At 37.3% G+C, this 26,907-nt stretch overlaps 2 protein-coding genes across 4 annotated transcripts in view; both read left to right on the forward strand.

Moving 5' to 3' along the window:
- Nucleotides 1-6,972, forward strand: part of SRP72 (signal recognition particle 72) — a 29,329-nt gene extending 22,357 nt beyond the window's left edge. For 2 of the 3 annotated variants that reach the window (XM_060655734.3, XM_060655735.3), the window contains exons 17-19: nt 1,770-1,807; nt 4,199-4,358; nt 4,996-6,972. In XM_060655734.3, coding sequence (XP_060511717.1) covers nt 1,770-1,807; nt 4,199-4,358; nt 4,996-5,173 — 376 coding nt within the window. In that variant the 3' untranslated portion in view covers nt 5,174-6,972. Of the gene's footprint in view, nt 1-1,769; nt 1,814-4,198; nt 4,359-4,995 lie in introns of those variants that run through there. The other variant, XM_060655736.3, reaches the window with a different exon arrangement.
- A 1,465-nt stretch (nt 6,973-8,437) lies between these two features.
- ARL9 (ARF like GTPase 9) lies at nt 8,438-26,584 on the forward strand. The gene is made up of 4 exons (XM_060655744.3): nt 8,438-8,918; nt 12,245-12,407; nt 15,020-15,195; nt 26,295-26,584. Exons 1-4 carry the CDS (start codon nt 8,640-8,642, stop codon nt 26,472-26,474), a joined length of 798 nt encoding a protein of 265 aa, XP_060511727.1. The 5' UTR covers nt 8,438-8,639; the 3' UTR covers nt 26,475-26,584.
- The last annotated feature ends 323 nt before the right edge of the window (nt 26,585-26,907 follow it).

Genomic DNA, 26,907 nt, shown 5'->3' on the forward strand with positions numbered 1-26,907 from the left:
GCATGGTCTGGGTGAGAGATGAAACTCGAAAGTAAGACCCTGTTGGGGCATTTGGGTAGTTCAGTTGGTTAAGCATCCACTGTTTGATTTTGGCTCAGGTCGTGATCTCACATTTCATGGGTTTGAGCCCCACGCTGAGTGTGCGCTGAGCGTAGAGCCTGCTTGGGATTCTCTCTCTCCCTCTCTCTCTTCTACTCCCCTGCTTGCGTTCTCCTTCTCAAAATAAATAAAAAGTAAACATTAAGGGACACTTGGCTCAGTCAAACGTCCAACTTCAGCTCAGGTTATGATCTCACGGTTCATAAGTTGAAGCCCCACATGGGGGCTGACAGCTCAGAGCCTGGAGCCTGCTTTAGATTCAGTGTCTCGGTCTCTTTCTGTTCTTACCCCGCTCGTGCTCTGTCTCTGCCCCTCCCTCTGTATGTGTGTCTCTCTCTCTCTCTCTCTTTCTCTCTCTCTCTCTCTCTCACAAAAATAAACATTTAAAAAAGTTTTTAAAGAAAGTAAATAAATAAACATCAAATAAATAAAGACACTGTATGTTGCATATCCTATTTTTGAGGGTACCCCAAAAGAACTTCCACAATTGAATGACTTGTTAGAATGACTTTTTGGCAGGAATTGTTGCAGTCTCATCTTTTTGCTTCACTGTTTCATAGTTCCCATAGAGATATAGCACATATGATTATGTACAGAGGTATTTTCTATGTCTGCCTCTTAACTGCTGTCAATACTTACTGAAGTGTCTTCTTGATTTTTCATGCTCCTTTCAGCACCACCACCCCCTTTTTTGGTCAGTGTACTTAATGAAGATTTTACTTAAAAAATTCTATAAACTTACCAGTTTCAAGATTTGAAAGATAAAGAAGTACAGAGTAAAAGCTTCCTCCCACCCATGTGTGCTCTCCTCTCCCCAAGGTCACAGCCAATGTTACTTGTCTTACATACCCTCCCAGAGATATTCTTTGTGTGTGTGATATGTATACATGTTCTTTTGCCTAAAAGTTTAGTTACCTGTTCTCTAGTTTTACCAAGCATATAACTTAACATAGTATTGTAGATTTTATGCTTATTCAAGTTTCTTTCCTTTTTACACAGACTTAATATATGGCAATGTAAATGGTATCTACATTGCTAGCCCTCTTTTTTAAACCACTTTCCAAAAGCTGCAGTGTACGAAGCTTGATTAAACTTAACCAGTATACTGAAAACAATAATACACTGTGTGTTAACTAACTAGAATTTAAATAAAAATTTGAGGAGGAAAAAAAATACCTAGAGAGGAATTGAGATTATGACTTACTCAATTTAACATTTGTTCCTGCAGCTACTTGAAGAGCAGCAGAATTAGTGCCCCAGCATTGGCTCTTCCATCACAGACACTTGAAGCCAGTCAACCTGAAAACAATGACCTCACTCAAACCATTTTTAAAGGCTTCTTTTAGGAAGGACAGATGCTCCATTGGGTGATACCTTGTTCCATCAGTATGCATGGAATCCTCTCCACCCAAGGCCAATTTCTACTGGCAGAGTTTGTTCAGTGTGTTTTTGTTTTTGAATAAAATATGCTTGAATGCAAAAGTGGAAAAAGTAAAAATAAAAAAAAATAAACTTAACCAGTATTAATATCCCAGCTAGTTTATAAAGTTTGGCAAGACAATATAAAATCTTAAATGCCTTTATGATAAAATGCCCAGCTCACTCTTTTGCACGTTTATTCTGCTATAAATATTTTATGATGATGGTAATGATATTTCTTCTCTTTATAGACAGGGAGATTTGAAAAAGAAGAAGAAAAAAAAGAAAGGTAAGAGTTTTTTCTTTTTTTATCTTTAGATTCTGTCTTATAGAATCTTCAATTAAAAGCTTGAGTTTAGCCCTATATAAAAGTCGTCATGCATAAATACATTGTCCTCTCTTCTGTCTTTGAACACTGACTTTAGTCTCGACTATAGCTAACATTTTATTTTTTTAAAGAGTACAGCTCTAGAGAGTTTGATTCCCTGAATTTACATTGTTCCTCTAGTTATGTTGCTCTTTTGCTGTGACTGTGAATAGGTTACTTAAGATACCTGCCTGAGTTTTTCATCTATGAGATGGAATGTGGGGGCACCTGGGTGGCTCAGTCGTTAAGCATCCAACTCTTGATTTCGGCTCAGGTCGTGATCCCTAGGGTTGTGGGATTGAGCCCTGCATCAGGCTCTGTGCTGGGCATGGAGCCTGCTTAAGATTCATTCTCTCTCTCTCTCTCTGTCTCTTTCTTTCTTTCTCCCTCCCTCCCTCCCTCCCTCCCTCCCTTCCTGTCCCTGCCCCCTTCTCCCCCACTTAGGCTCTGTCTCTCTCTTAAAAAAAAGGTGGGGGCTGGGAACAGAGCTTGTTGTTTATATCCAGCCTTTCAGAGAAGGACTTTCTGCAGCTGCCATGTCTTTCCCATTAATCTGATGGGGCCAACATAGGTCAGTGTCCATCCCTGAACCATTAACCAGGGGAATGCCATACATTGTTTGGCTTAGGCTATAGTTGATTTTAGCCCATAGCAGGAGAGGGTAGAATTACCATGTTTGGCATCAACTAGTCAGAGGTTATCCTTGGAGCCACCTACCTGTCTCTGAATCTGGGAAATCTGTGGTGTAAATCACATTGTTTTTGATTTTGTTCACTATTGTGTTAGAATTCAGGTCTCTCAAGTCTGCTAAGTTTATTACCATTCCTCCATCTGTTTTCCTGCTTCCAAAATTTTATTGATAATATATTTTTTCCTATTTTTCTTTCTAATGTGTTTGTTTCCATCTTAGTAGAGTTTTGGGATGGTACAGAAGCTAATGTTTGCATCCAGCCCACTATAAGTATTTGTTTTATGTATTAATGACACTGCAAGGGAGCAGCCGATAACTGTAGGTAGAAATAACTTGCCGTTTCACTTACTTTCTTATTTTTTGTAGTTTCCAAATAAGTATTTTTTAAAACTTAGAAGTGATATATGTTCATTCTTTTTTTTCTAAGTGTTTATTACTTATTGTGTGAGAGAGAGATAGAGAGCAAGTGGGGGAGGGGCAGAGAAAGAGGGAGAGAGAATCCCAAGCAGGCTCTGTGCCGTTAGCACAGAGCCCAACTCAGGGCTTGAACTCACAAACTATGAGATCATGACCTGAGCCGAAACCAAGAGTTGGACACTTAACCGACTTAGCCACCCAGGCACCCCTCGAGAATATTCTTATACGTAACCTTGTGTCTTTTGGATATCTGCAGGATAAATTTCTAGAAGTATGAATTTTGAGTGGCACTGCCAAATTTAATCACTCTCTACAAAGGCTAAACTGTGTACACTTCTGCCATAATGTTTGAGTGTTTCTCACTATTTCACCAAAACTGGGTATTACTGCTTTTAATATTTGTTAGTTTGATAGAATTTTGTTACCTTTTTCATTTCTAATTAGTGAGGTAGAAGAGCATTTTTTCACATGATTAAGGACTTCTATTTCTCCTGGCTTACCCTAATAATAGCAGTGCCCATTTTTTTTGCATTTACCTATTTATTATCAAGACCTTTTTGTACATTAAGAATATCAGTCCACTCTGTTATATAGTATGCAAATATATATATACGTGTGTGTGTGTGTGTGTATGATACATATATATATTTGCTATTTCTCTTAAAAATATATCTCTTACCAAATGAAGTTGAGAATCCTTTATATAGGGGTGCCTGGGTGGCTCAGTCGGTTAAGCATCTGACTTCAGCTTAGGTCATGATCTCGTGGCTTGTGAGTTGGAGCCCCACATTGGGCTCTCTGCTGTCAGTGCAGAGCCTGCTTAAGATCCTCTGTCCCTCTCACCGTGCTCCTCCCCTGCTGGTTCTCTCTTTCTCTCTCTCTCTCTCTCTCTCTCTCTCTCTCCCCCTCCCTCTCTCTCTCTCTCTCTCTCTCAAAAAAAAAAAAAAAAAGTAAACTTAAAAGAAAAAAAAAGAATTTTCTATATAGATACATCTGTGAAGTCTTTTCCTTTATGGCTTCTGAATTTTCTGTCATGCTTAGAAATAAGGCCTTTTCCTCTGCTAGATTATACAAATAAAACTTTCTCAGACGAACTTACTTCAATTTTAATGTTATTTATTCCCAGGCTAGGACACATTCCTTAAGCAAACTATCTTGAAAACATTATGGACAGATTTCTCATTCCTTTATCAATTGTTATACAGGAAAGCTGCCTAAGAATTATGACCCAAAGGTGACCCCAGATCCAGAAAGATGGCTACCAATGCGAGAACGTTCTTACTACCGGGGAAGAAAGAAGGGTAAGAAGAAGGATCAGATTGGAAAAGGGACCCAGGGAGCAACGGCAGGAGCTTCATCTGAACTGTAAGTCATTGCTCCTCAATTGAAGTCACTCAGAGCATAGGTTGATTCTTTTTCAGATTGACTCAGGGTCATTAGTAAGAATTTTTAAATATATTTTAAGTTAAGTGCAGTCAGATATGTTTAATAAATGTTTTATAATATACTTATGGAAAGAAAAGAAAATGTGGTGTTTCTGATTTGATTATATTGTAAATACCAGGATTGTAGAATTGTATTATAAATGTTAGGATTCGGTATCTTCAGACGGAAGCTCTAAATACACTTGTCATTCAACTGAATATGTAGATAAACAGATACTATAAGTAAGATACTAGAAAGAAGTTATTAAAAATGTTACTAAATAAGCTGTTTCTACATTGTAAGATTATAGGTCATTTAAATTTTTTTCTTTTCTAAGCTTTCTAAAAATTGGCATGAACCATATATTACTTTTTCTTTAATTATGAAGCAGTAAAAATTGTATTCAAAAGAAAAATGGATAGGGAGTTGGGAATCCCCCTTTAAAAGAAATAGAATAATAAAAAAAAAAGAAAGAAATAGAATATATGTGGAAGATTGTTAAGAATAATGTGTTTTTATAGCCTTTTCTTTTGTTGAATATATGAATGACCAACACTTCCTGATCTGATGATTTTAGGGATGCCAGTAAGACTGTGAGCAGCCCACCCACCTCCCCACGACCTGGCAGTGCAGCAACATCGGCTGCATCTACAAGTAATATCATACCCCCAAGACACCAGAAACCTGCAGGGGCTCCAGCAACAAAAAAGAAACAGCAACAGAAAAAGAAGAAAGGTGGAAAAGGTGGCTGGTGATTGGAACATTCTTGTTTCCAAGCTATTTTTAGTCTCACTGACACTAGGAACATAATAAAGGTAACACAGCAAGAAACACAGAGTTCCTCCCTCACCCATCACCCACATTTTCATAAAATTATTTTCTCATGCATCAAACAGGAAAACATCTTCCTCAGACTCTGCCTAGTCAGACTCAGCCTACTTGTACTACCTAGCTTTGCACAGATGATAAGCCCTCAAAATAATGGGCCATTTTCCCACCTTGATCTCTGTTGCATCCTTTCTCTTTGTGTGCTGATCTGGTGTTTTTTCAGTTTCACAAACAAGGCATGTTATCCAAAGTTTCCTAGGATTTAAATAGAAACTACTTCTGTTTCAATTAGAGTCTGAAGATACTTGTTCCTACCAAAGCCCATTTTAAATTATGTCTTAGGAGGCCTTAGGAGACTGAAAGTGGAATCTTCTTAGCATTCCAAATAAATAACTGCTTAGAAATATCATGTGATAAAAAGGGACCTTATTAATACACTGGTGTTCTTCACTTCATTACATAAGTGGCCACAGGAAAACTAAAGTAAATGTCATGATTAATTCTAACTATAAATTCTCTGTTACATGATACTGGAATATGGGATACTACATATACTATATATGTTAAATATATATATATATATAGTAATGAAAAGTGTGTGGGTGTGTATATGTACATATATATACACAAGTACACACATAAATATAAATGAAGACTTCTTTGCACCCCAGTATTGTTTTCATATTATGATAACATTATGCTGATTTATCACCATTAAAGAACTCAAGGAAATGTATCAATGTTGCAAGAAGTTGACTCCTAGACTCAGTGGTTCTGAGGTCAGATGGGTTTGGACTGTTTCAGTCAGAAAGATTTAATGGCCCTGTCAAGAGCTCAAACATTGACTTCTGAAGTAGAGAGAAAATCCACCAGAGTTCAGTAGCAGGCAGTATTAGAACTTAACAGAACTGTTTGGCCCAGTTAATAGATACTGAAATGACTCCCCTTCATTCAGAGTACATGCATTCATTACCTTCTCAAAGTAATGAAGTATTATACAGTCAGTCTGGTGTCAGTGTTGCTCTGGTCTTTCCTCACCTATAAGCCACTTTCCCATTGAACAGCTGTGAGACAGACACACTGGGATGCCCACCCTTGTGAGTATTCATTTTGTGCTGCCCAAGATAGCATTGAATCTAGACTTTGAGTATTTCTTTATGATCATATTACTTTGTCCTTATTAATAAAGTGCTGCTGTGTTTGACTCTGAACATATCAAAACTTTCTCAAAGAGATTTTTAAAAGGCTTTTTTCCTCCTTTACAAAAGTAAGAAATGTGGTGCTGCCTTTCTGTTTAGCATAATCAGAATCTGCAGTAACATCTAAACAAGAGACCCTCATATATGAATGATTTATTATGGCATAATACTTTTTGAGCTCAGAGAATACTCTTGGTAAGAGTGATGTACTTATTCCTTCTGAATATATACCCCATTACAGGAATAATTGTTAGTAAATTTGTTATTTAGGAATCCATTAAACTTCTGTGGTGAAGGATAATCATTTTTAGGTTAACTGAGCTACAGAATTTTGTTGAAAATTATCCATCGTTGAAAATTTTGACCCAGTGCACCAAAAAGTGAAATTTACATTTCTCTACTTAGTCACTGTAATTGCTAGTCATTGTCATTACCAGCCATTACTAAGCAACTGAAACCTCAGTTTAAATAAATTATAATTGTCAAATGAAGTGTAAACATCTACATTAAATTTCTAGTAATTGTTTCTTCTTTGGACAGGTCTTTAACCAATGACATATATACTTTGTGTATATATATATATTTGTTTGTGTGTGTGTGTGTGTACATTTATAAAAGACAATATGGATACATCCATTCACTGTGGTACATTTTAAAATAAAAGATTCTAGCAGTGAGTATGGATTAAGGTGTTATGGGTCTTGGCATTTTATAGGGACTTCTGGTTGGTATATGAAGAACTTTTTAGGCTGAATATCTAAAATTGTTTCTTGCCCCTCCCAGAAAGCTACAAAACTAATCTGATGGGACTGGAAGAACCCAGTTTTACCTTCCAGTATATAAACAAATTGAGTAGTAAACATTTTTTAAGTTATTAAGCACAGCATTTTCAAGGCTGAGTGGAAACTGCTAACCTGAAAAACTGTTGCATTACTCAAACTTGGAACCTGCCTTTCATTCACTGTTCCTTACAAGCCTATTTGAACGGTAGATCTGATGAAGGAAAGTCAGTTTATTGCATTGATAATTTTGTTGGATTATGAAATATATTTTTGAATGCAGTTTAACGAAATAAGTGTTACCTGGGTGGCTCAGTTAAGCATCTGACTTGATTTCTGCTTAGGTCAGGCTTAGATCATGATCTCTATATTGAGAGCTAGCATAGCATCAGGCTTTGCAAGCTGAGCCTGGGCTGAGCATAGGATTCTTTCTCCCTTTCTCTCTACCCCTTTACCCCCTTGTGCTCTCACTTTCAAACATTAAAGCAAAATAATAAAAACCATCCATATGCTTTTAAACCAGTTTAAAAAACATTACGCCACCTTTGAAAAGCCCAGGTGGTACCTAATTTGCTATATATAACTGTGGGCGACTATTTTTGTTTAGTTGTAGTTTTAATACCCAGCATTACTGGTATCCGTGATCCTGGCCGACTTCTAATTTAATCTTCAAAATTCTTTTTTAGGCGACATGTGTCGGGAATTTAAAACAAGGGAACCGTTCACTTTCTCTTTCCTTAAGCATCCTGGATAGCAGCCTCTGGACACTCCTAGTGTAGTTAACAGGGGGCCGGGAAGATAAAAACTTGACTTTTCAGGCTTATGGTTACTGGCTTGGAGAGGCACGGAATCTGCTGGGACGTTGGTTCCCTTAAGCGATCTCCCGACGGGAGACACTTAGGCCTTAGGCTGGGCTACTCTGGAGTGGTGAGGTAGAGGTGAGACGCTGGAATCTGGGCCAGCTTGGAAGGCTTTTCTGAGACACTGTGTCCCAGCCTAAGGGAATCCTGCCATAATGCGACCTGCCGAGGAAGTGTCGCGGATGGGATGGTAGGGTGAAGGCTTTTCCTATGCAGATGATCGGCCCCATTCTCCCAACTCCCGTGGCTGGTCCTCCCCACTCCTCTGGGTTTAAAGCTTCCCCTAGCTTCCCGGCCATCTCCTCCCCTCCCCCAGCCCCGGGTTCGGCGAATCTGCTGCGCGGCGGACCCCGCTAGTGGGCGCGAGATACCCGGCGGCAGCCAACGCGCCGGGAGACTGGCCCCGGCCGCACAGTGACCGCGGGTGTTGTCTACGCTGCGTGGACCTACGTCTCTACCCTGCGTCCGCCTCGGGGGCCACACCTGCCGGGATCCAGAACCCAGGCTCCAGCGCGCGGGCGCGCGGAAGGAGGGAAAGAAATTAGGACGGTGGAGATGGAGAGGGGGAAGGGGAAGAAGAAGGGGAAGGAGCCAGAGAAAGAAAAAATTCGGGAAAAAGGAAAGGAGGAGAAAGAGAAAAAGGAGGTGGAGAAGGGGAAAATTAAGGGAAAAGAGAAGAAGGGGAAAGAGACAGGGAAGGAGGAGAAAAATAAGTGTAGAGAGGAGGAAAAGAAAGAGCGGGAGACCGAGAAAGAGAAGGAACACCTCGAGGGAAAAGAAGACAAAGAGAAGAAGGATAACAACGCCTTGACGAAGCCCCCGCTGGAGCCTCTGGTAAGGGGCCGGTGCCTCGGACCCGTTCCCCAAGGCCATTATCGGCGGTCAGGCCCGAGCGCCGCTGGCTCTGTTACGTCCGAGGCCCCGACCGGCGGGAGGGAATCCGGTCTCCTTGGGCATTTTAATCTGTGGGTGGGAGGGGGTGTGCCAAGCTTCGCCGGACCCATCGCTACCCCTTTTCCCCGTCACCTGCCTCACCCTCACGGCTAACTAACCCTGCCGCTGCGCCCCACCCCTCTTCGGGTCTAGCGTTGAGGAAGAAGAGGTCCTGGTTGGTCTTCACGGGGCCGGAACAGCCCTTCTTGGGCCCCATCTCCGTCCAGCGCTCAGCACTGGCGCACCCGCCGCCTACAGCACAGAAACCAGACCCGAACCCTCGCCGCGCGCGGGCTCTCCAACCTAGTCCTTCCCGTTGAACACGTTCTTTGTCAGAAAGTGTAGGGTCCCTGAATTCGTGCAGGGTGTGTTTTAGGGCTAGACCTTCTCCGTGGTTACAATAAAAATTGTTTTCAAACTACTAGCGCCCAGAAGGGATGGTCACAAAGTTTTAACTGAGAGGTCTCAGAAACCAGGCGCTGCAATCAAAAAAAAACCCACAAATACCTATGATTCTACTTATATGAGGTACCTAGAGTGGTCCAAATCATATAGAGTAGAACTGATGATTGCCTGGGGTTGAGGGCTGGGAGAGTGGGGAGCTAGTCATGACTACCGAGTTTGAGTTTTGCAAGATGAAGAGCATTATGAATGTAGTTAATACCACTGAATTGTATGCTTAATAATGGTTAAGATGGTAAATTTTATGTGAATTTTGCCACAGTTAAAAAATTGAGGGGCGGGGGCGGGTAGGATAAAAAGGAAAAGCAAGCATTAAGCCCAGCTGAATGGACTTCTGCTCCTGGAGTTCCTGAGCTCACAGGCGCTTTTCTGGTTCTAAACAATTTGAATTATTAACTGAGATTTGATATCTGGTAAAACACAGACTATTATAGATCCAAATGTAAAAGGAATGACTTTTGATAGGGAACAGAGGTGTTCAAAATCACAAATTGTGTCCAAACTCTTGGTTTACATTAATCCCAGCTTTCCTTAAGAGATTAAACATGAGGAAGCATGTATTTTAGCATGCATTTTGCTAAAATAAGGTAAAATGTAAAGCGTCAGTGACTGCTAAATTTCTAGAAAGGATGGGCTTAGGGTCAGTGATTTGGTTGGAAAGAGTAGGGAACTGTTTTAATTCACACTTCCATAGGATCTCAGATACCATTAATTTAGTACCACTGAGAAAGAAAAAAAAAAATGCTGCCAATCAAAACATGACATACCATGAATTGTAAAATCCTCATTTCAGAGATGTTAAAATGTGGGAGGGAAAAATGCATCTTGGAATTGATGAAATATGTTGGGGTAGCCTTGAGCATGGGGCCATTTGTGGAGGCAATAAGGGAGACACAATCCACACCCTACAGCCATTTATTCCTTACCATGACACTCCCAGAATGACACTGTAACATTTAGATGCAGATGAGAGGCAACATGAATGAAGGTAGGAAATAACTATGGAAATACTATTTGCTATAAGAGCCATCAAGAATTAACTCCAAAAACATGTACTTCGTCTTCTTTTTTAAATTTTTAAAAATGTTTATTCATTTTTGAGAGAGACAGAGACAGAGCGTGAGTGGGGGAGGGGCAGAGAAAGAGGGAGTCACAGAATCCTAAACAGGCTCCTGGCTCTGAGCGCAGAACCCTTGCCAGCTTGAACCCACAAACCGTGAGATCATGACCTGAGCAGAAGTTGGTCGCTCAACTGACTGAGCCACCCAGGTGCCCCAACATGTATTTGTCTAATTCTGGTATTCAGGAGACAGTTTTGATAAATCATGCTCTCTGTACAAGACCCTGTTAGACCAGACCTTAAAACATCTTACTTTCACATAGATCTTATTTTTTAAAAAAAGAACAATAGGAACAGTGAAAAAAATTCACTTTTTTTCCAGAAACCCAGTCTAAATCTAATGTCAACATTTAGTATTTGAGTACAAATGTAAATGATTATTATTTCCAAACCAGTGCCATTGAAGACAATTACTGGTGTTTTTGTGCATGAGAAACTTCTTCAGCAGGCTGTTTGGGAAATAGAATTGAATTCCTATGCAATCTTGCAGTATCGTTGGTCATTTACTACTGATCACATTAAATTTTGCACCCTAATAGCCACTTTTATGAGCACTCTTAACTTTGTCTTCATACCAGTCTGCAATGCTTGTCTCTCAGTCACTTGTCATAAAAATTTTTAAGGCTGGTATGTTGGTGGAATGCTTCTTTCTAAAGTTTGTGTCAAGTTCAACAGGTTTTAATGTCAGGTTTTAAAATAAATGTTTGTGATTGGAACCGGTTTTTTTTTTATATATTTAAAAAAAATTTTTTTTTAACGTTTATTTATTTTTGAGACAGAGAGAGACAAAGCATGAACGGGGGAGGGTCAGACACAGAATCTGAAACAGGCTCCAGGCTCTGAGCTGTCAGCACAGAGCCCGACACGGGGCTCAAACTCATGGACCTCGAGATCATGACCTGAGCCGAAGTCAGCTGCTTAACCGAATGAGCCACCCAGGTGCCCCTGGAACTGGTTTAACAATTTCTATAACCTTAGCCTTTTCATTTAATCATAATACTTATCTTAAAGAGTATAAGAAGGGAACTTTGCTCTAAAGTCTTCTAATCTAGTGATCCAATTGGGAAAACAAAACAGATCCGTAATAAGAAACCTTAGATGCTTACTTGCTGAATGGCACAGTCAGTACATGAACCATAGAGATCCCAAGATCTCAAACAGACTGAATTCTGGTGCAATCCCCAGTGGACATGAACTCAAGAAGCAAAATGAAATGTGAAAATTGATCCTGTGATCTATGGCACTTCCTATAAATCCTGATCTACATAAAGTCTATATTTGATAGATTGACCAGGAGTTGGGGGATGGAAGGGTGTGGTGTGATTAATACCACATAACTAATGGCAGATTATAAAATACAAACTGATTGGTACAGTTTGTTCTAGACATATTAATTTTTTTAAGTAAACTCTACACCCAGTGTGGGGCTTGAACTCACGACCCCAAGACTAAGAGTCCCGTCCTCTACCAACTGAGCTCAGCCGGGTTCCCCTAGATATATTAAATTTTTTGTGAAGTTTTGCTCTGGTTTACAGTTCCACAATTATCATCGGGTCCTACCACAGGCAGGCACACTGCCAGGAGCCAGGAAAACGAGGCCCTGGTCACATGGGTTTATTGTTTTGTCTTTTTTTTTTTTTCACAGGAGAAAAATAAGCAGATCCTTGTGTTGGGCCTGGACGGAGCAGGAAAGACCAGTGTTCTCCACTCTCTAGCTTTAAACAAAGTCCAGCACAGTGTGGCACCCACCCAAGGTTTCAATGCAGTATGCATCAACACTGAAGATAGCCAAATGGAATTCCTAGAGAGTAAGCCCTCTTTCTTATTAGTAAACAGGAGAGGTTCATTTTGTTATACCTTAAGCCAGACATACTATTAGCAACATTGCATCTGTATGAAAAGTAACACTGGGTAAGATTTTCCTATACTTTTAGAATGCATATATAGTTTAATAGTGCAGTGGAGGGACAGGGGGAATCACTTTCTTTTCTTTTTATTTTCTCCATTTTACAGTGCTCGTATAAGAGGAAGCTGAAAGGAAAGCTGTAGCACCCCCTCCTATAACGGTCTCTCTCCTCCCTTACTACCTCTAATAAACATGCAGTCTAGGTAAATAAAGTGTACTTCCTTCTCTGCAAATGCAACTATAAACAAGCCCTAAACCTCTTTTTGTAACCAGATGGCAGCCCAGAAGTCTCTACTCTAAAGTAATTCTGGAGTCACCGCTTCTCTAAATATTGCTGTTCCCCAAAGTTGCATAGATTCTCTTCTCTTTACACTCTCTCCTTGGATGATTTCATCCATCCTATTGGCCTTAAATATCATCCCTCTGCTAATGAATCCCAGATTTATCCATCCAGCCCAAACATATCCAGATGTCACCTGACATTTCCACCTAGATATCTAATTGGCCTCTCAAACCTAAAATGGTCAAAACTAAGTGCTTGATTTATCTCCATATCTGTTCCTTTCCCTATAATCTACTGGTCAGTAAATGGCCCCTCACCTATCTTGTTACTCAAGCTGGAAAACTAGGGGTCACCCTTGATTTCTTCTTATGCAGCCTCACCTCTAGTCCACAAATAAAACACTATGAGTTTTTCTACTGCTAAAACAAATCCTGTATTCATCAGTTATATCCTTTCCTACTGCACCTATTTGAGTTGGAACCTATACTGTCTCTTACTTAGATTACTGCCATCACCTTTTTTATTTTTGCTTTCATCCAGTTACAAAGAGAAAATGTGGGCCAAGAAATCGGTAAATGTGTAGGCAGATCTTTCAGCTAACAACATTATTAGGAATAGAGTTTTCAATTTGTTAAGAAGCTATAGGAGAAATAATAACTTTAACCAAATATATAGCTAAGAAAATAGTCTCAAAGTGTAAAAAGTGAAAAGAAAGGAAGGAAGGGAGGAAAAGAGAGGAAGATTCCAACCAGGGGTAGAAAGGGACATACACTACCATTGGAGTGAGGGACTTCAACATATTGTCAATTATTAATAGGAACAAAACTAGAAAAGACACAAAATTTGAACATAATCAACAAGTTTCATCCAATGGACAATATAAGATTGTCCAATTAGACAATTTTAGCTACATCCCAAGTCTAAAAATACATGTTCTTCTTAAATACTCATGGAACATTTACTGAAATTGACCACTTCATGGACCATACAGCAAGTCTTAAATTTTTCAGAGAAGGGGCATCATACAAACCATGTTCTTTGACTACACTGCAATTAAATTAGAAGTTAATAACAAAAAAGATAAAAATCCCCTATATAGATGAGATGTCATGATGTCACACACACAAAAAAAGAACAACCCAAATGTTCATTCATGCTTAAATTAAGTATGTTAAAACCACGTGAATAACTTAGAAGATTACAGAACATTCTTTTAAAAAATTAATAACACGAAATACTTTACGGAATTAGCCTAGCTCTATAAAAGGAAAACAAAAGAAAGGCAAATCAAGACCCTTTCCCAGTAGTATTTTAAATGTTTTTGTTAAATTCCTAAAACAGGGGTCTTCAAACTACTGACTTCTGTTGTAGTGTGGAAGCAGCCACAGACAATATGTGAACAAATCCACATGTCTGTGTTCTGATAAAGCTTTATTTGTAGGCACTGAAATCCAAATGTGATATAATGTTCATATTATGAAATGTTATTCTTTCTTTTTTTTCCCTGAAATTTAAAAGTGTAAAATCCATTCTTTCTTCATGGGCTATACAAAAATAGGCGTTGGGCCAGATTTAAACTGTGGGCCATAATTTGCCAACCTCTCTTCTAGGAGAAAAACAAAAACTAAGTTCGCTGTATATATATTATTATCATTACTAGTAAGTTTCTTCTGGGAAGAATCAGCAGAATGAAATAATCCAAAGGCATTTTTTTTCTGAGGCAAGTATTCCTTAATGTTCACAGGATCATATTAACTCTTAGTGCAATGTTAAGAGAGAAATTAGTTCTGGGATTTTGACAAAGGAAAAAGATTGTTCAAATGAGGCTGGCCAGTGAATTCAGTCCATCTAAAACTTATTTTAGAGGAAGGTGTGTTTTAACCCACCACCCTGAGTTATTTTAGTAGCCTACTCCCATTTTCTGAGTTTAACAGATAGGATGGCTGTGGCCCCTGGGGTCGCTATGTTTACGGATCGGAAGACATCCTCTGTAGTATCTAGTGTCTTTATGCTGATCCTTTGTGTTCCAGAATGATTGGACCACTTGTGGAGGGTAAATATTCCCACCAACCATTTCCCTCGTAACAGCTCTCTGGTCATTCTCTGAATTGGGTACACTCTAACACACATCTGTCCAGTGTTTGGATATTATCTAAAAGTATCTTTCCTGGCTCCTCAGTGGACACTTCTGCAATGTTTTTGGTGTCTTCTTTCTCTACTATTCTGTATAGTTGGTGGCAGTGAACCTTTCCGTTCCTATTGGGAAATGTACCTGTCCAGAGGATTGCTGCTGATCTTTGTGGTAGATTCAGCAGATCACAACAGATTACCTGAAGCCAAGAAACACCTTCATCAATTAATTGGAACAAACCCAATCCTTCCTCTGGTTGTGTTTGCAAACAAACAGGTAAAAATCTGTGCAAATATAAGTGGTATTCAATAGCTTTATTGTCAATGAAAGAAATATAAATGTCTACTTTTAATAGCTGGATATTTAACAATATGCTGTATATTCAGTTTAGTTTATACTTATTAGATCTTCTGGATTATAAACTCCTTGAGAATAAAGACCATTATTCATCTTTGTGTCCTTCAGAATACTTAGTATACTGTACATAGTAGAAATTCAAAAAATATGTGTTGAATTTAATTTCAATAAACATTTACTGATGGTTGAATTGATTTCAACAAAATATTTGAGGGACTACTATATATAAAGAAATAGTTTGTTTTAGATCAATTAACCTGACCTGAATTTATTTCTCACATATACATTATAGATATTAAACTACCATGGAGAAATTGGAACCCGTGTACAGTGTCATTGGGAATGTAAAATGGTGCAGCCACTATAGAAAACAGTATGGCAGTTCCTTAAAAAATTAAAAATATAACTCCCATATGATCCACCAATTCCACTTCTGAGTATATACTCAAAAGAATTAAAAGCAGGAACTCAAACAGATACTTGTACATCCATATTCACAGCAGAATTATTCACAATGCCAAAAGGTAGAAGCAAACCAAGTGTTCTTCCATGGATGAATGGATAAACAAAATGTGATATATACACACAATGGGATATCATTCAGCATTAAAACAGGAAATTCTGGTACATTTTATTACATGTATGACCCTTGAGGACAATATGGTAAGTGAAAGAAGCCAGTCACAAAACAACAAACACTGTGTGATTCCACTTTTACGAGGTACCTAGAGTAGTTAAATTCATAGACACAGATAGTAGATTAGAGATTACTAGGGAATGGGAGGAGAGGAGATGGTGGAGTTATTGTTTAATGGACACAGGTTTATATTAATGATGGTTGCCTTGAGTTGGGGGAGGGAGAAATGGGGAGTTATTGTGCTGTGAGTAGAGAGTTTCAGTTTTGCAAAGTGAAAAGACTTCTGGAGGTGGATTGTTGAACAAAATGTGACTGTACTGAAGTGTACACTTAAAAATGGTTAAAATGGTAAATTTTGTTATGTGTATTTTACCATAATAAAATCAGTTTTAAAAAATTGAACATCTATAGCATTATAATACTAAAGCCCCTCTCTCAATTGCTAAGGTTGCCAATTATTAGAGAACTTGATTCTCCCACTGCTTCTAAGGGCAAATGTTTATGAAAGTAAACTAAGTAATTGCAAATGATGACCTAAAGTAGGAGCCTATGTTACAGTCCAGTGTAGAAGCTACTTCAGAATTTTTTTTTTTGAGAGACAGAGAGAGAGAGAGAGAGAGAGAGAGAGAGGGAATGCATGTAGCAGGGGCAGAGAGAGAGGAAGAGAGAGAAAATGGGCATTTGGGTTATTTCCAATTTTTTATTGGTATTTAAAGTGCTACAGTGAATCTCAATGTATGTGTTTCCTTGTAGATACGTATCAACATTTCTCTAGTGCATATACTTTAAAGAGGAATTGCTGGTTTTTCAGATTTGTACATACTCAGTTTTCCTAGATCTTACTTACCAAGTTTTTTTTTTTTCCCAAAGATACTGCACCAATTTATTCTTCCACCAATGGAATATGACAGTTTTTGCAGCTACATATCCTTCTCAGTACTTGGCATTGTCAAACTTTTTCATTTTTACCAATCTGATGGGGCTGAAATTGTATCCCATTATTCTAATTTGCATTTCCTTAGTGACTAGTGAGCTTGAACATCTTTTCAGATGTGCATTGGTTATTAGTTTCAAATTCGTTTCATTCTTTGAAGCTAATTTCTACGTCTGTGAATTGTCTTTTAATATCTTTTCACAGATTCCTATTAGGGTGTTCATCTTTTCCTATTTGAGTTGTAGAAATCTTTCATATCTTTTGGGAAAATAATCCTTTGTTACTTCTGTGCATTACAAATATCTTCTCCAGCAACCTGTTGGCTATTATTTTACTTTGCTTATGGTTCTCTTTTTTATACATAGCTTTCCATTTATTTTTTAAACCACCACATTAAAAAATTGTTATTTAAAAAAAAAAATTAAAAAAAAATTGTTATTTTAATTCTAGTATAGTTAACAGTGTTATATTACTTTCAGGTGTATAATATAGTGATTCAGTAGTTCTATATGTTACTCAGTGCTCATCAAGATAAGTATACTCTTTAATCCCCTTCACCTATTTCACCCATCCCCCCATCCATCCACCTCCCCTCTAGTAACTGTTTGTTCTCTATAGTTAAGAGTCTGGTTTTTGGTATGTCTCTTTTTCTTTCCTTTGTTTCTTCCATATCTTAAATTCCACATATGAGTGAAACGTACGGTATTTTTCTTTCTCTGACTGGCTTATTTTACTTAGCATTATGCTCTCTAGATCCATCCATGTTTCTGCAAATGGCAAGATTTCATTCTTTTTATGGCTGAATAGTAATAATAATGATAATAATAATAATAATAAATACACACACACACACAATGGAATATTCTTTATGCCACATCTTCTTTAGCCTGTCATCTATTGATGGACACTTGAGTTGCTTTCATAGTTTTACAATTGTAAATAATGCTGCAATAAACACAGGGGTAATTGGTATTTTTATATTTTGGTGGGATTATAGGGTAGTTCTTTTTTTTCTTTTTTTTTTTTTTTTTTGTAAGTAAACTCTATACCCAGTGTGGGGATCAAACTCGCGACCTTGAGATCAAGAGTCGCATGCTCTACTGACTGAGCCAGCTGGACGTGCTGGGGTAGTTCTATTTTTATTCTTTTGAGGAACCTCCATACTATTTTCTACAGTGGCTGCACCAGTTTGCATCCCCACCAACAGTGCATGAGGGTTCCTTTTTCTCCACATCTTTGCCAACACTTGTTATTTCTTGTGGTTTTGATTTTAGCCATTCTGACAGGTGTGAGGTAATATTGTGGTTTTGATTTGCATTTGCCTGGTGGTGAGTAGTGTTGAGCATCTTTTCATGTGTCTTTTGGCCATATGTATGTCTTCTTTGGAGAAATGTCTGTTCATGTGTTCTGCCCATTTTTTAATTGTATTATTTGTTTTTCTTGGTATTGAGTTGCATGAGTTTTTTTTTTTTTTATATTTTGGATACTAACCCTTTATCAGATATGTTACTTCTCCCATTCAGTAGGTTGTCTTTTCTTTTTGTTGCTTGTTTAGTTTTTTTTTAGTTTTCGTTTGTTTTTAGCTTTCAGGGAATTTTTGTTTTTTGTTTGGTTTTTGGTTTTTGGTTTTTGGTTGGTTTTGTTTGTTTGTTTGTTTGTTTGTTTGTTTGTTTGTTTGTTTTGCTGTGCAGAAGCTTTTTATTTTCATGTAGTCCCAACAGTTTATTTTTGCTTTTGTTTCCCTTGCCTCAGCAGAAATATCTAGAAAAATGTTGCTACAGCCAATGTCAGAGATATTATTGCCTGTGCTCTCTTCTAGGATTTTTATGGTTTCAGGTCTCGTATTTAGGTCCTTAATCCATTTTGAGTTTGTTTTTGTGTGCTGTTTAAGAAAATGGTCCAGTTTCATTCTTTTGCATGTTGCTGTCCAGTTTTCCCAACACCATTTGTTGAAGACACTTTTTCCCATTGCATATCCTTGCCTTTTTTGTCTTAGATGGATTAACCATATAATTGTGAGTTTATTTCTGGGTTTTCTAACTCTGTTCTATTGATCTCTGTTTTTGTGCCAGTACCATACTGTTTTGATTACTACAGTTTTGTAGTATAACTTGATGTCTGGAATTGTGCTGCCTCTACTTTGGTTTTTCTTTTTCAAGATGGCTTTGGCTATATGGGGTCTTTTGTGGTTACATACACATTTTAGGATTGTTTTGTCTAGCTCTGTGAAAAATGCTGGTGGTATATGATAGGGATTGCATTAAATGTGTAGATTGCTTTGAGTAGTATAGATATTTTAACAATATGTGTTCTTCTAATACATGAGCATGGGATGTCCTTCCATTTCATTGTGTTGTCTTCAGTTTCTTTCATCAATGTTTTATAGTCTTCTTTTTTAAAAAAAAATTTTAAATGTTTTTATTTATTTTTGAGACAGGGAGACAGAGCATGAACAGGGGAAGAGCAGAGAGAGAGGGAGACACAGAATCCAAAGCAGGCTCCAGGTTCTGAGCTGTCAGCACAGAGCCTGACACGGGGCTCAAACTCACGGACTGTGAGATCATGACCTGAGCTGAAGTTGGACGCTTAACTGACTGAGCCACCCAGACACCCCAATGTTTTATAGTTTTCAGAGTACTGGTCTTTTACCTCCTTGGTTAGGTTTATTCCCAGGTATTTTATTATTTTTGGTGCAATTGTAAATGGAATTATTTCCTTAATTACTCCTTCTGCTGCTTCATTATTAGTGTCTAAGAAATGCAACAGATTTCTATACATTGACTTTGTATCCTGTGACTTTACTGAATTCATTTATCAGTTCTATCAGTTTTTTGGTGGAGTCTTTTGGGTTTTCTATGTATAGTATCATGTCATCTGCAAACAGTGAAAACTTTACTTCTTCCTTACCAATTTGGATGCCTTTTATTTCTTTTTCATGGATGATTGCTGTGGCTAGGACTTCCAGTACTATAGAATGAACATCCCTGTCTTATTCCTTTTTTTCCCCAAGATTTATTTATTTGTTTGTTTGTTTGTTTGTTTGTTTTGGGGGGGGGCACAAGTGAGCGAGGAGCAGAGAGAGAGAGAGGGAGAAAGAGAGAGAGAGAAGCAGGGTTCACCTGAAGCGGGGCTTGTGATCACCCAAACTGGGGCTCAAGTTCACCCGAATCGGGGCTCAAGCTCACCTGATGGGGGGCTCGTGCTCACCCGAAGTGGCACTCAAACTCACAAATCGTGAGATCATGACCTGAGCCCAAGTCAGATGTTTAACTGACTGAGCCATCTAGGTGCCCCATCCTTGTCTTATTCCTGACCTTAAGGGAGAAGCTCTCAGTTTTTTCCCATTGAGTATGATGTTAGCTGTGGGTTTTTCATATAATTATATGGCCTTTATTATGTTGAGGTATGTTCTCTCTAAAACTACTTTGTGGGGGGAGCGGGGGTTATCATGAATGGATGTTGCACTTTGTCCACTGCTTTTTCTGCATCTACTGAAATGATTACATGGTTTTTATCCTTTCTCTTATTGCTGTGATGTATCACATTGATTGATTTGCAAATATTGAACCACTCTTGCATCCCAGGAATAAATCCTACTTGATTATGGTGAATAATTTTTTTAATATATTATTGGATTCGGTTTGCTAATATTTTGTTGCAGATTTTTGCATCTATGTTTATCAGAGATATTGGCTTGTAGTTCTCCTTTTTTGTGGTGTCTTGCTCTGGTTTTGGTGTTGGGTAATGCTGGCCTCATAGAATGAATTTGGAAGTTTTTCTTCCTCTTCTATTTTCTGAAATAGTTCAAGAAAAATAGATATTAACTCTTCTTTAAATGTTTGGTAGAATTCACCTGCAAAGCCTTCTAGTCCTGGACTTTTGTTTGTTGGGAGTTTTTTGATTATTGATTTGATTTTCATTGCTGGAAATTGGTCTGTTCAAACTTTATTTTTCTTTCGGATTCAGTTTTGGGAGGTTATATGTTTCTAGGAATTTATCCATTTCTTGTAGGTTGTCCAATTTGTTGGCATATAATTTTTAATTATATTCTTTTATAATCATTTGTATTTCTGTGGTGTTGGTTGATATTTTTCCTTTTTTGTTTCTGATTTTGCTCCTTTGAGTGCTCTCTCTCTCTCTCTATTTTTTATTTTTTGATGAACCCAGCTAGAGGTTTATCAATTTTGTTGATCTTTTCAAAAAATCAGCTCCTAGTTTCATTGATCTGTTCTGTTGGGTCTTTTTTTTTTTTTTTTTTTAGTTTCTATATTATTTATTTCTGCTCTAATCTTTATTACTTCCTTCCTTCTGCTGGTTTGAGGTTTTGTTTCATCTTCTTTTTGTAGCTCTTTTAGGTATATTGTTAAGTTGTTTATCTGGGAATTTTCTTGCTTCTTGAGGTAGACTTGTATTACTATAAACTTCCCTCTTAAAACCACTTTTGCTGTATCCCAAAGATTTTGGACCATTGCGGTTTTGTTTTCATTTTTCTCCATGTAATTTTTATTCCTTGGTTGACCTATTCATTGTTTATTAGCATGTTATTTATCCTCCATGTATTTGTGCTCTTTCCAGTTTTTTTCTTATGGTTCATTTCTAGTTTCATAGTGTTGTGGTCAGAAAAGATGCATGGTTTAAGTTCAGTCTTTTTGTATTTGTTGAGATTTGTTTTGTGGGTTGATATGTAATCTGTTCTGGAGAATGTTCCATGTGCACTTGAAAAGGATGTGTATTCTGCTGTTTTAGGATGGAATTTTCTGAATATATCTGTTAAATCCATCTAGTCTAGTGTGTCATTCAAAGCCAGTGTTTCCTTGTTGCTTTTCTATTTGGATCATCTGTCCATTGATGTAAGTGGGGTGTTAAAGTCCCCTTATTATTATATTACTACTGATTATTTCCTTTATGTTTGTTATTAATTGTTTTATGTATTTGGGTACTTTCATGTTGGGTGCATAAATATTTACAATTGTTATATCTTCTTGTTGGATTGTCCCCTTTATTATTATGTCATGTCTTTCTTTGTCTCTTGTTACAGTCTTTGGACACCTGTGTGGTTCAGTCAGTTAAGCATCCAACTTTTGATTTTGGCTCAGGTTATGATCTCACAGTTTTTGAGTTCAAGCCACGGTTTGGGCTCCACACTGACAATGCGGAGCATGCTTGGGATTCTCTCTCTCCCCCTCTCTCTCTGCCCCTCCCCACCCTCTCTCTTTCAAACTAAATAAATAAACTTAAAAAAATTCTTTATGAAGTCTACAGTATCCAATGTAAGTATTGCTACCTCAGCTTTCTTTTGACATCCATACGCATGATAAATATTTCTCCATCCCTTCACTTTTCAGTATGCATGTGTCTTTAGGTCTAAGATGAGTCTCTTTTTAAAATTTCTAAAGTAAGCTCTACATCCAATGTGGGGCTTGAACTCATGACCCCACAATCAAGAGTCATGTGCTCTACTGACGGAGCCAGCCAGGCACCCCTGAAATGAATCTCTTGTAGCCAGTATAAATATGGGTCTTGTTTTTTAATCTATTCCATCACTCTATGTCTTTTGATCAGAGCATTTAGTTCATGCTAATTATTGATAGGTTTGTATTTATTGCCATTTTGTTACTTGTTTTGTGGTTGTTTTTGTAGCTCTTCTCTGATCCTTTCCTCTGTTCTTTTCTCTCACAGTTTGCTGGCTTTCTTTAGTGATATATTTGCATTTCTTTTTCTTTAATTTTTGCATATCTATTTTTGCATATCTTTTTTTGCATATCTATTATTGATTTTTGATTTGTGGTTACCATTATGTTATATATATAATACCTACATATAGCATTCTGTATAATAAGTTGATGGTCACTTAAGTTTGAAACCATTCTTTACTCTTCTCCCCACATTTTAGGTATATGGTACCATACTTTACATCCTTTTATTTTTTTAATTCCTTGACTGATTTTTACATATATACTTATTTGTATTGCTTTTGTGCTTCCTACTTTTCTTACTGTTACTTATGGTCTTTTCACTTAAATAGAGTCCCCTTTAACATTTCTTGTAGGACTGGTTCAGTGGTCATGAACTGTTTTAGCTTTTTTTATCGGGGAAACTCTTTATCTCTCCTATTCTAAATGGTAGCCTTGCTGGATAGAATATTCTTGGCTACAGATTTTTTTCCTTTTAGCCCTTTGAATATATCATGCCGCTCCCTTCTGGCCTGCAAAGTTTCTGCAGAAAAATCTGATAGCCTTATGGGATTTCCTTGTATGTAACTGTCTTCTTTTCTTCTGCTGCTTTTATTTTTTCTTAATGTTTATTTGTTTATGAGAGAGATAGGAGAGAGAGAGAGCATGTAAGCAGGGGAGGGGCAGAGAGAGAGGGAAACAGAGAATCCCAAGCAGGCTCCACACTGTCAGCGCAAAGTCCATTGCAGGGTTCAAACCCATGAACCATGAGATCATGACCCGAGCTGAAATCAACAGTCAGACATTCAACCAACTGAGCCACCTAGGCACCTCTTTCTTGCTGCTTTTAAAATTCTCTCTTTACCACTACTTTTTGCCATATTTATTACTATGTTTCTTGATGTGGACCTCCTTGGGTTGATTTCATTGAGGGATCTCTGTGCCTCTTGGATCTGAATATCTGTTTTCTTGCCTAGATTAAGGAGGTTTTCAGCTATTATTTCTTTGAATAAGTTTTCTGTCCCCTCTTCTCTCTGTTCTTTTGGGATCCCTATAATGTGAATATTATTACCCTTGATGGAGCCACTGAGCTCCCTACATCTGTTCTCATTTTGCATATATTTTTCTCACCTGTATAGCTTTCCATTTCGAATAGTCTATTTTATCAATGCTTTCCTTTGTGGTTTGTATCTCTTATCTTCATCAAATTGAATAAACAGAGCCATTTTTAAACAGTCAAATTTATAACTTTTACTGGGGCTTAATAATGAAAGATTTGGATATTCGAGTTAAGTTTTGGATATTAAGGCATCTTTGGTTTAGTTTAAGACATCTTTGTTGATATTCCTTTGCCAAAGTAATCTATGCTTTTAGATGACTCATTGGTTCAAGTTATTATATAAGGATTTTTAAAAAGTCATCTTACTATTTTTACTTTTTGAGTGATGGCCTCTATTCTATTAATGCACAGTTATGCAAGTATGGAATAAACCTGGGATTTATCCCTGATGTGCTTTTTGTTTTTAACATATGTTGACTTTTATTTTATTTATTATTTTTTAAGTTTATTTGTTATTTTTTTAAGTAAACTCTATGCCCAACGTGGGGGCTCAAACTTGTGACCCCAAGATCAAGAGTTGCATGCTCTACTGACTGAGCCCTATCCCTGATGTGCTTTTATCATTACAAGGAGCTCCTCTTTTTATCCAACACTCTCCTCATATATATTCTTCCTCTCCAATTCCGTCAATGAATTTATTAACTTAAGACATTGTCCACATGTTACTGAATCCATTAACACTGTTTAAAAAGTCACTGCGGGGTCTAAAACTAAATGAATTCTGGTTTCAGGCAGGCACTATATTGGGGTGACCAACATTTAGAAATGTAATAAACTCCAGCCAGATACTATCAGAAACATTTTTCTAGATATGTCTCCTGAGGCAAAGGAAACAAAAACCAAAATAAACTATTGGGACTGCACCAGAATAAAAAAGAACCCATCAACACAGCAAAGGAATCCATCAACAAAATGAAAAGGCAAATACTAATTGGGAAAAGGTATTTGCAAATGATATATTTGATGAGGACTTAATATCCAAAATATATAAAGAACTTACACAATTCAACACACACAAAAAACAAATAATGCAATGAAAACATAGGCAAAAGACATGAACAGACATTTCTCTGAAGAAGACATACAAATAGCCAACAGACCCATGAAAATATGCTCAACATCACTCATAATCAAGGGAATACAAATCAAAATCACATTGAGATATCATCTCACATCTGGCAGAATGACTAGAATCAAAACGGTAAGAAATAATAAGTGTTAGTGAGGGTGTGGAGAAAAAAGGACCCTTGTGCACTGTTGGCGGGAAAATAAATTGGTGCAAGCACTGTGGAAACAGTATGGCAGGTCCAGGTTATCAAAAAATTAAAAACAGAAATACCATATGATCCAGTGATTCCACTACTGAGTGTTTACCCAAAGAGAACTTAAACACTTAAATGGGTGATGGGTATTAAGGAGGACACTTGTTATGATGAGCACTGGATGTTATATATATAAGTGATAAATCACTAAATTGTACTCCTGAAACCAGTATTACACTATATGTTAACTAACTAGAATGTAAATAAAAGTTTGAAAAATAAATAATAAGAAATAAAACTAAAACACCAATTTGAAAAGGCATATGCACCCCTATGTTTATTGCAGCATTATTTACAATAATCAAGACATGGAAGCAACCTAAGTGTCCATCTGTAGGTAAACAAGTAAAGAAGATGTAGTATATACATACATATTTTGGAATATTACCATAAAAAAAGAATGAGATATTGCCATTTGTGACAATAGGGATGACCTAGAGGGCATTATGCTAAGTGAAGTCAGACAGAGAAAGAAGGATACCATATGATTTCACTTATATGCAGAATATAGCAACAAAAGAACAAATACAAAAAGCAGAAACAGACCCATAAATACAAGGAGATGGGCAAAAAGGAATGAAGGGGAATGGGAGGTACAGGTTTTCAGTTACAGAATAAATAAGTCACAGTGATGAAAGATACAGCACAGGGAATGTAATTAATGGGATTGTAATAGCATTGTATGGTGACAGATGGTAGCTACACTTGTGGTGAGCATTGAATAACACGTTGAGTTGTCAAATTACTATGTTGTACACCTAAAACTAGTGTAACATTGTGTGTCAACTATACCTCAATAAAAAAAAAATAATTCATCCTATTGAATATAATTTTGGGCAAATAAAAAAGAAATGGAAAAAAAACAAAACAAAAAAAAAAGCAGATTGACTGCAGTGGTTAGAAAACTGATTAAGATGTTATAAAGGCTTAACTTCATTCCAAAAATTTTTTTTTGATGATAGCTCATAAATACTGGTATAATCCTGCTATCTATTTTTTTCTTTTCTTTTCTTTTCTTTTCTTTTCTTTTCTTTTCTTTTCTTTTCTTTCTTAAGTAATCGCTATACCCAGTGTGGGGCTTGAACTCATGACCCCAAGATCAAGAGTTGCATGCTCTACCAACTAAGCCAGGCAGGCACCCCATTGCTCGTATAATGCTGATTAAAATCTTTATATTCAGACAACCACTGAAGTCATAATAATGGGGTCACAATATCCTCCACATTAAAATGGAGGTGGGATCATTGAGAGCAATGAGAGTAATACATTTTTCTATCGAAAAGGATTACAAAATAACTAGTTTTTTCCTTTCCTTTTTCTATTCGGGATGAAGGATCTTGAAACAGCCTATCGTATTACAGATATCCACGAAGCTTTGGCATTGTCTGAGGTGGGAAATGACAGGAAGATGTTCTTGTTTGGAACACAAGTGACTGAAAATGGCTCAGAAATACCCTCCGTCATGCAAGATGCCAAAGACTTGATTGCACACCTGGCTGCAGATATGCAGTGACCGAGCCTGGGCCCACTGTGCAGCTCTCAATCTAAATGTCACCAAGGAGTGTTAAGTGACAGGTTTGAAGCCACAGGTTTCCACTGTCGAATAAAAAATAAGCCACTTCCTATTTTCTCAGTGCGTGACATATATACAAAGATAATGTTAATTGATTAAGAGTCTCTCTGTGTTTAGATTTTGAACTTTTAAAATATTGGTAAAATAATATATTTGGGGGATTTGGATTTTTCCTCAACAAAATTAAAGTGAACATTAGTGAGCATTCAAACCATTTGTGGTTTTTCAATGACATGAGATTTATATGAAAATATTTTAATAAACTTCCTCTTTTCAAGGAAAAATCTAGGTGTCTTTCTTTAAGTAGATTAATTTAACACTGTAAGGAAAGAAATGTCAGGATAGGGCAGTGAGAAAAGTAAGCACTATCATA

The sequence above is a fragment of the Panthera onca genome, chromosome B1 (assembly GCF_046562875.1).
Source record: "Panthera onca isolate mPanOnc1 chromosome B1, mPanOnc1 haplotype 2, whole genome shotgun sequence".
In the NCBI taxonomy this organism is placed as follows: domain Eukaryota; kingdom Metazoa; phylum Chordata; class Mammalia; order Carnivora; family Felidae; genus Panthera; species Panthera onca.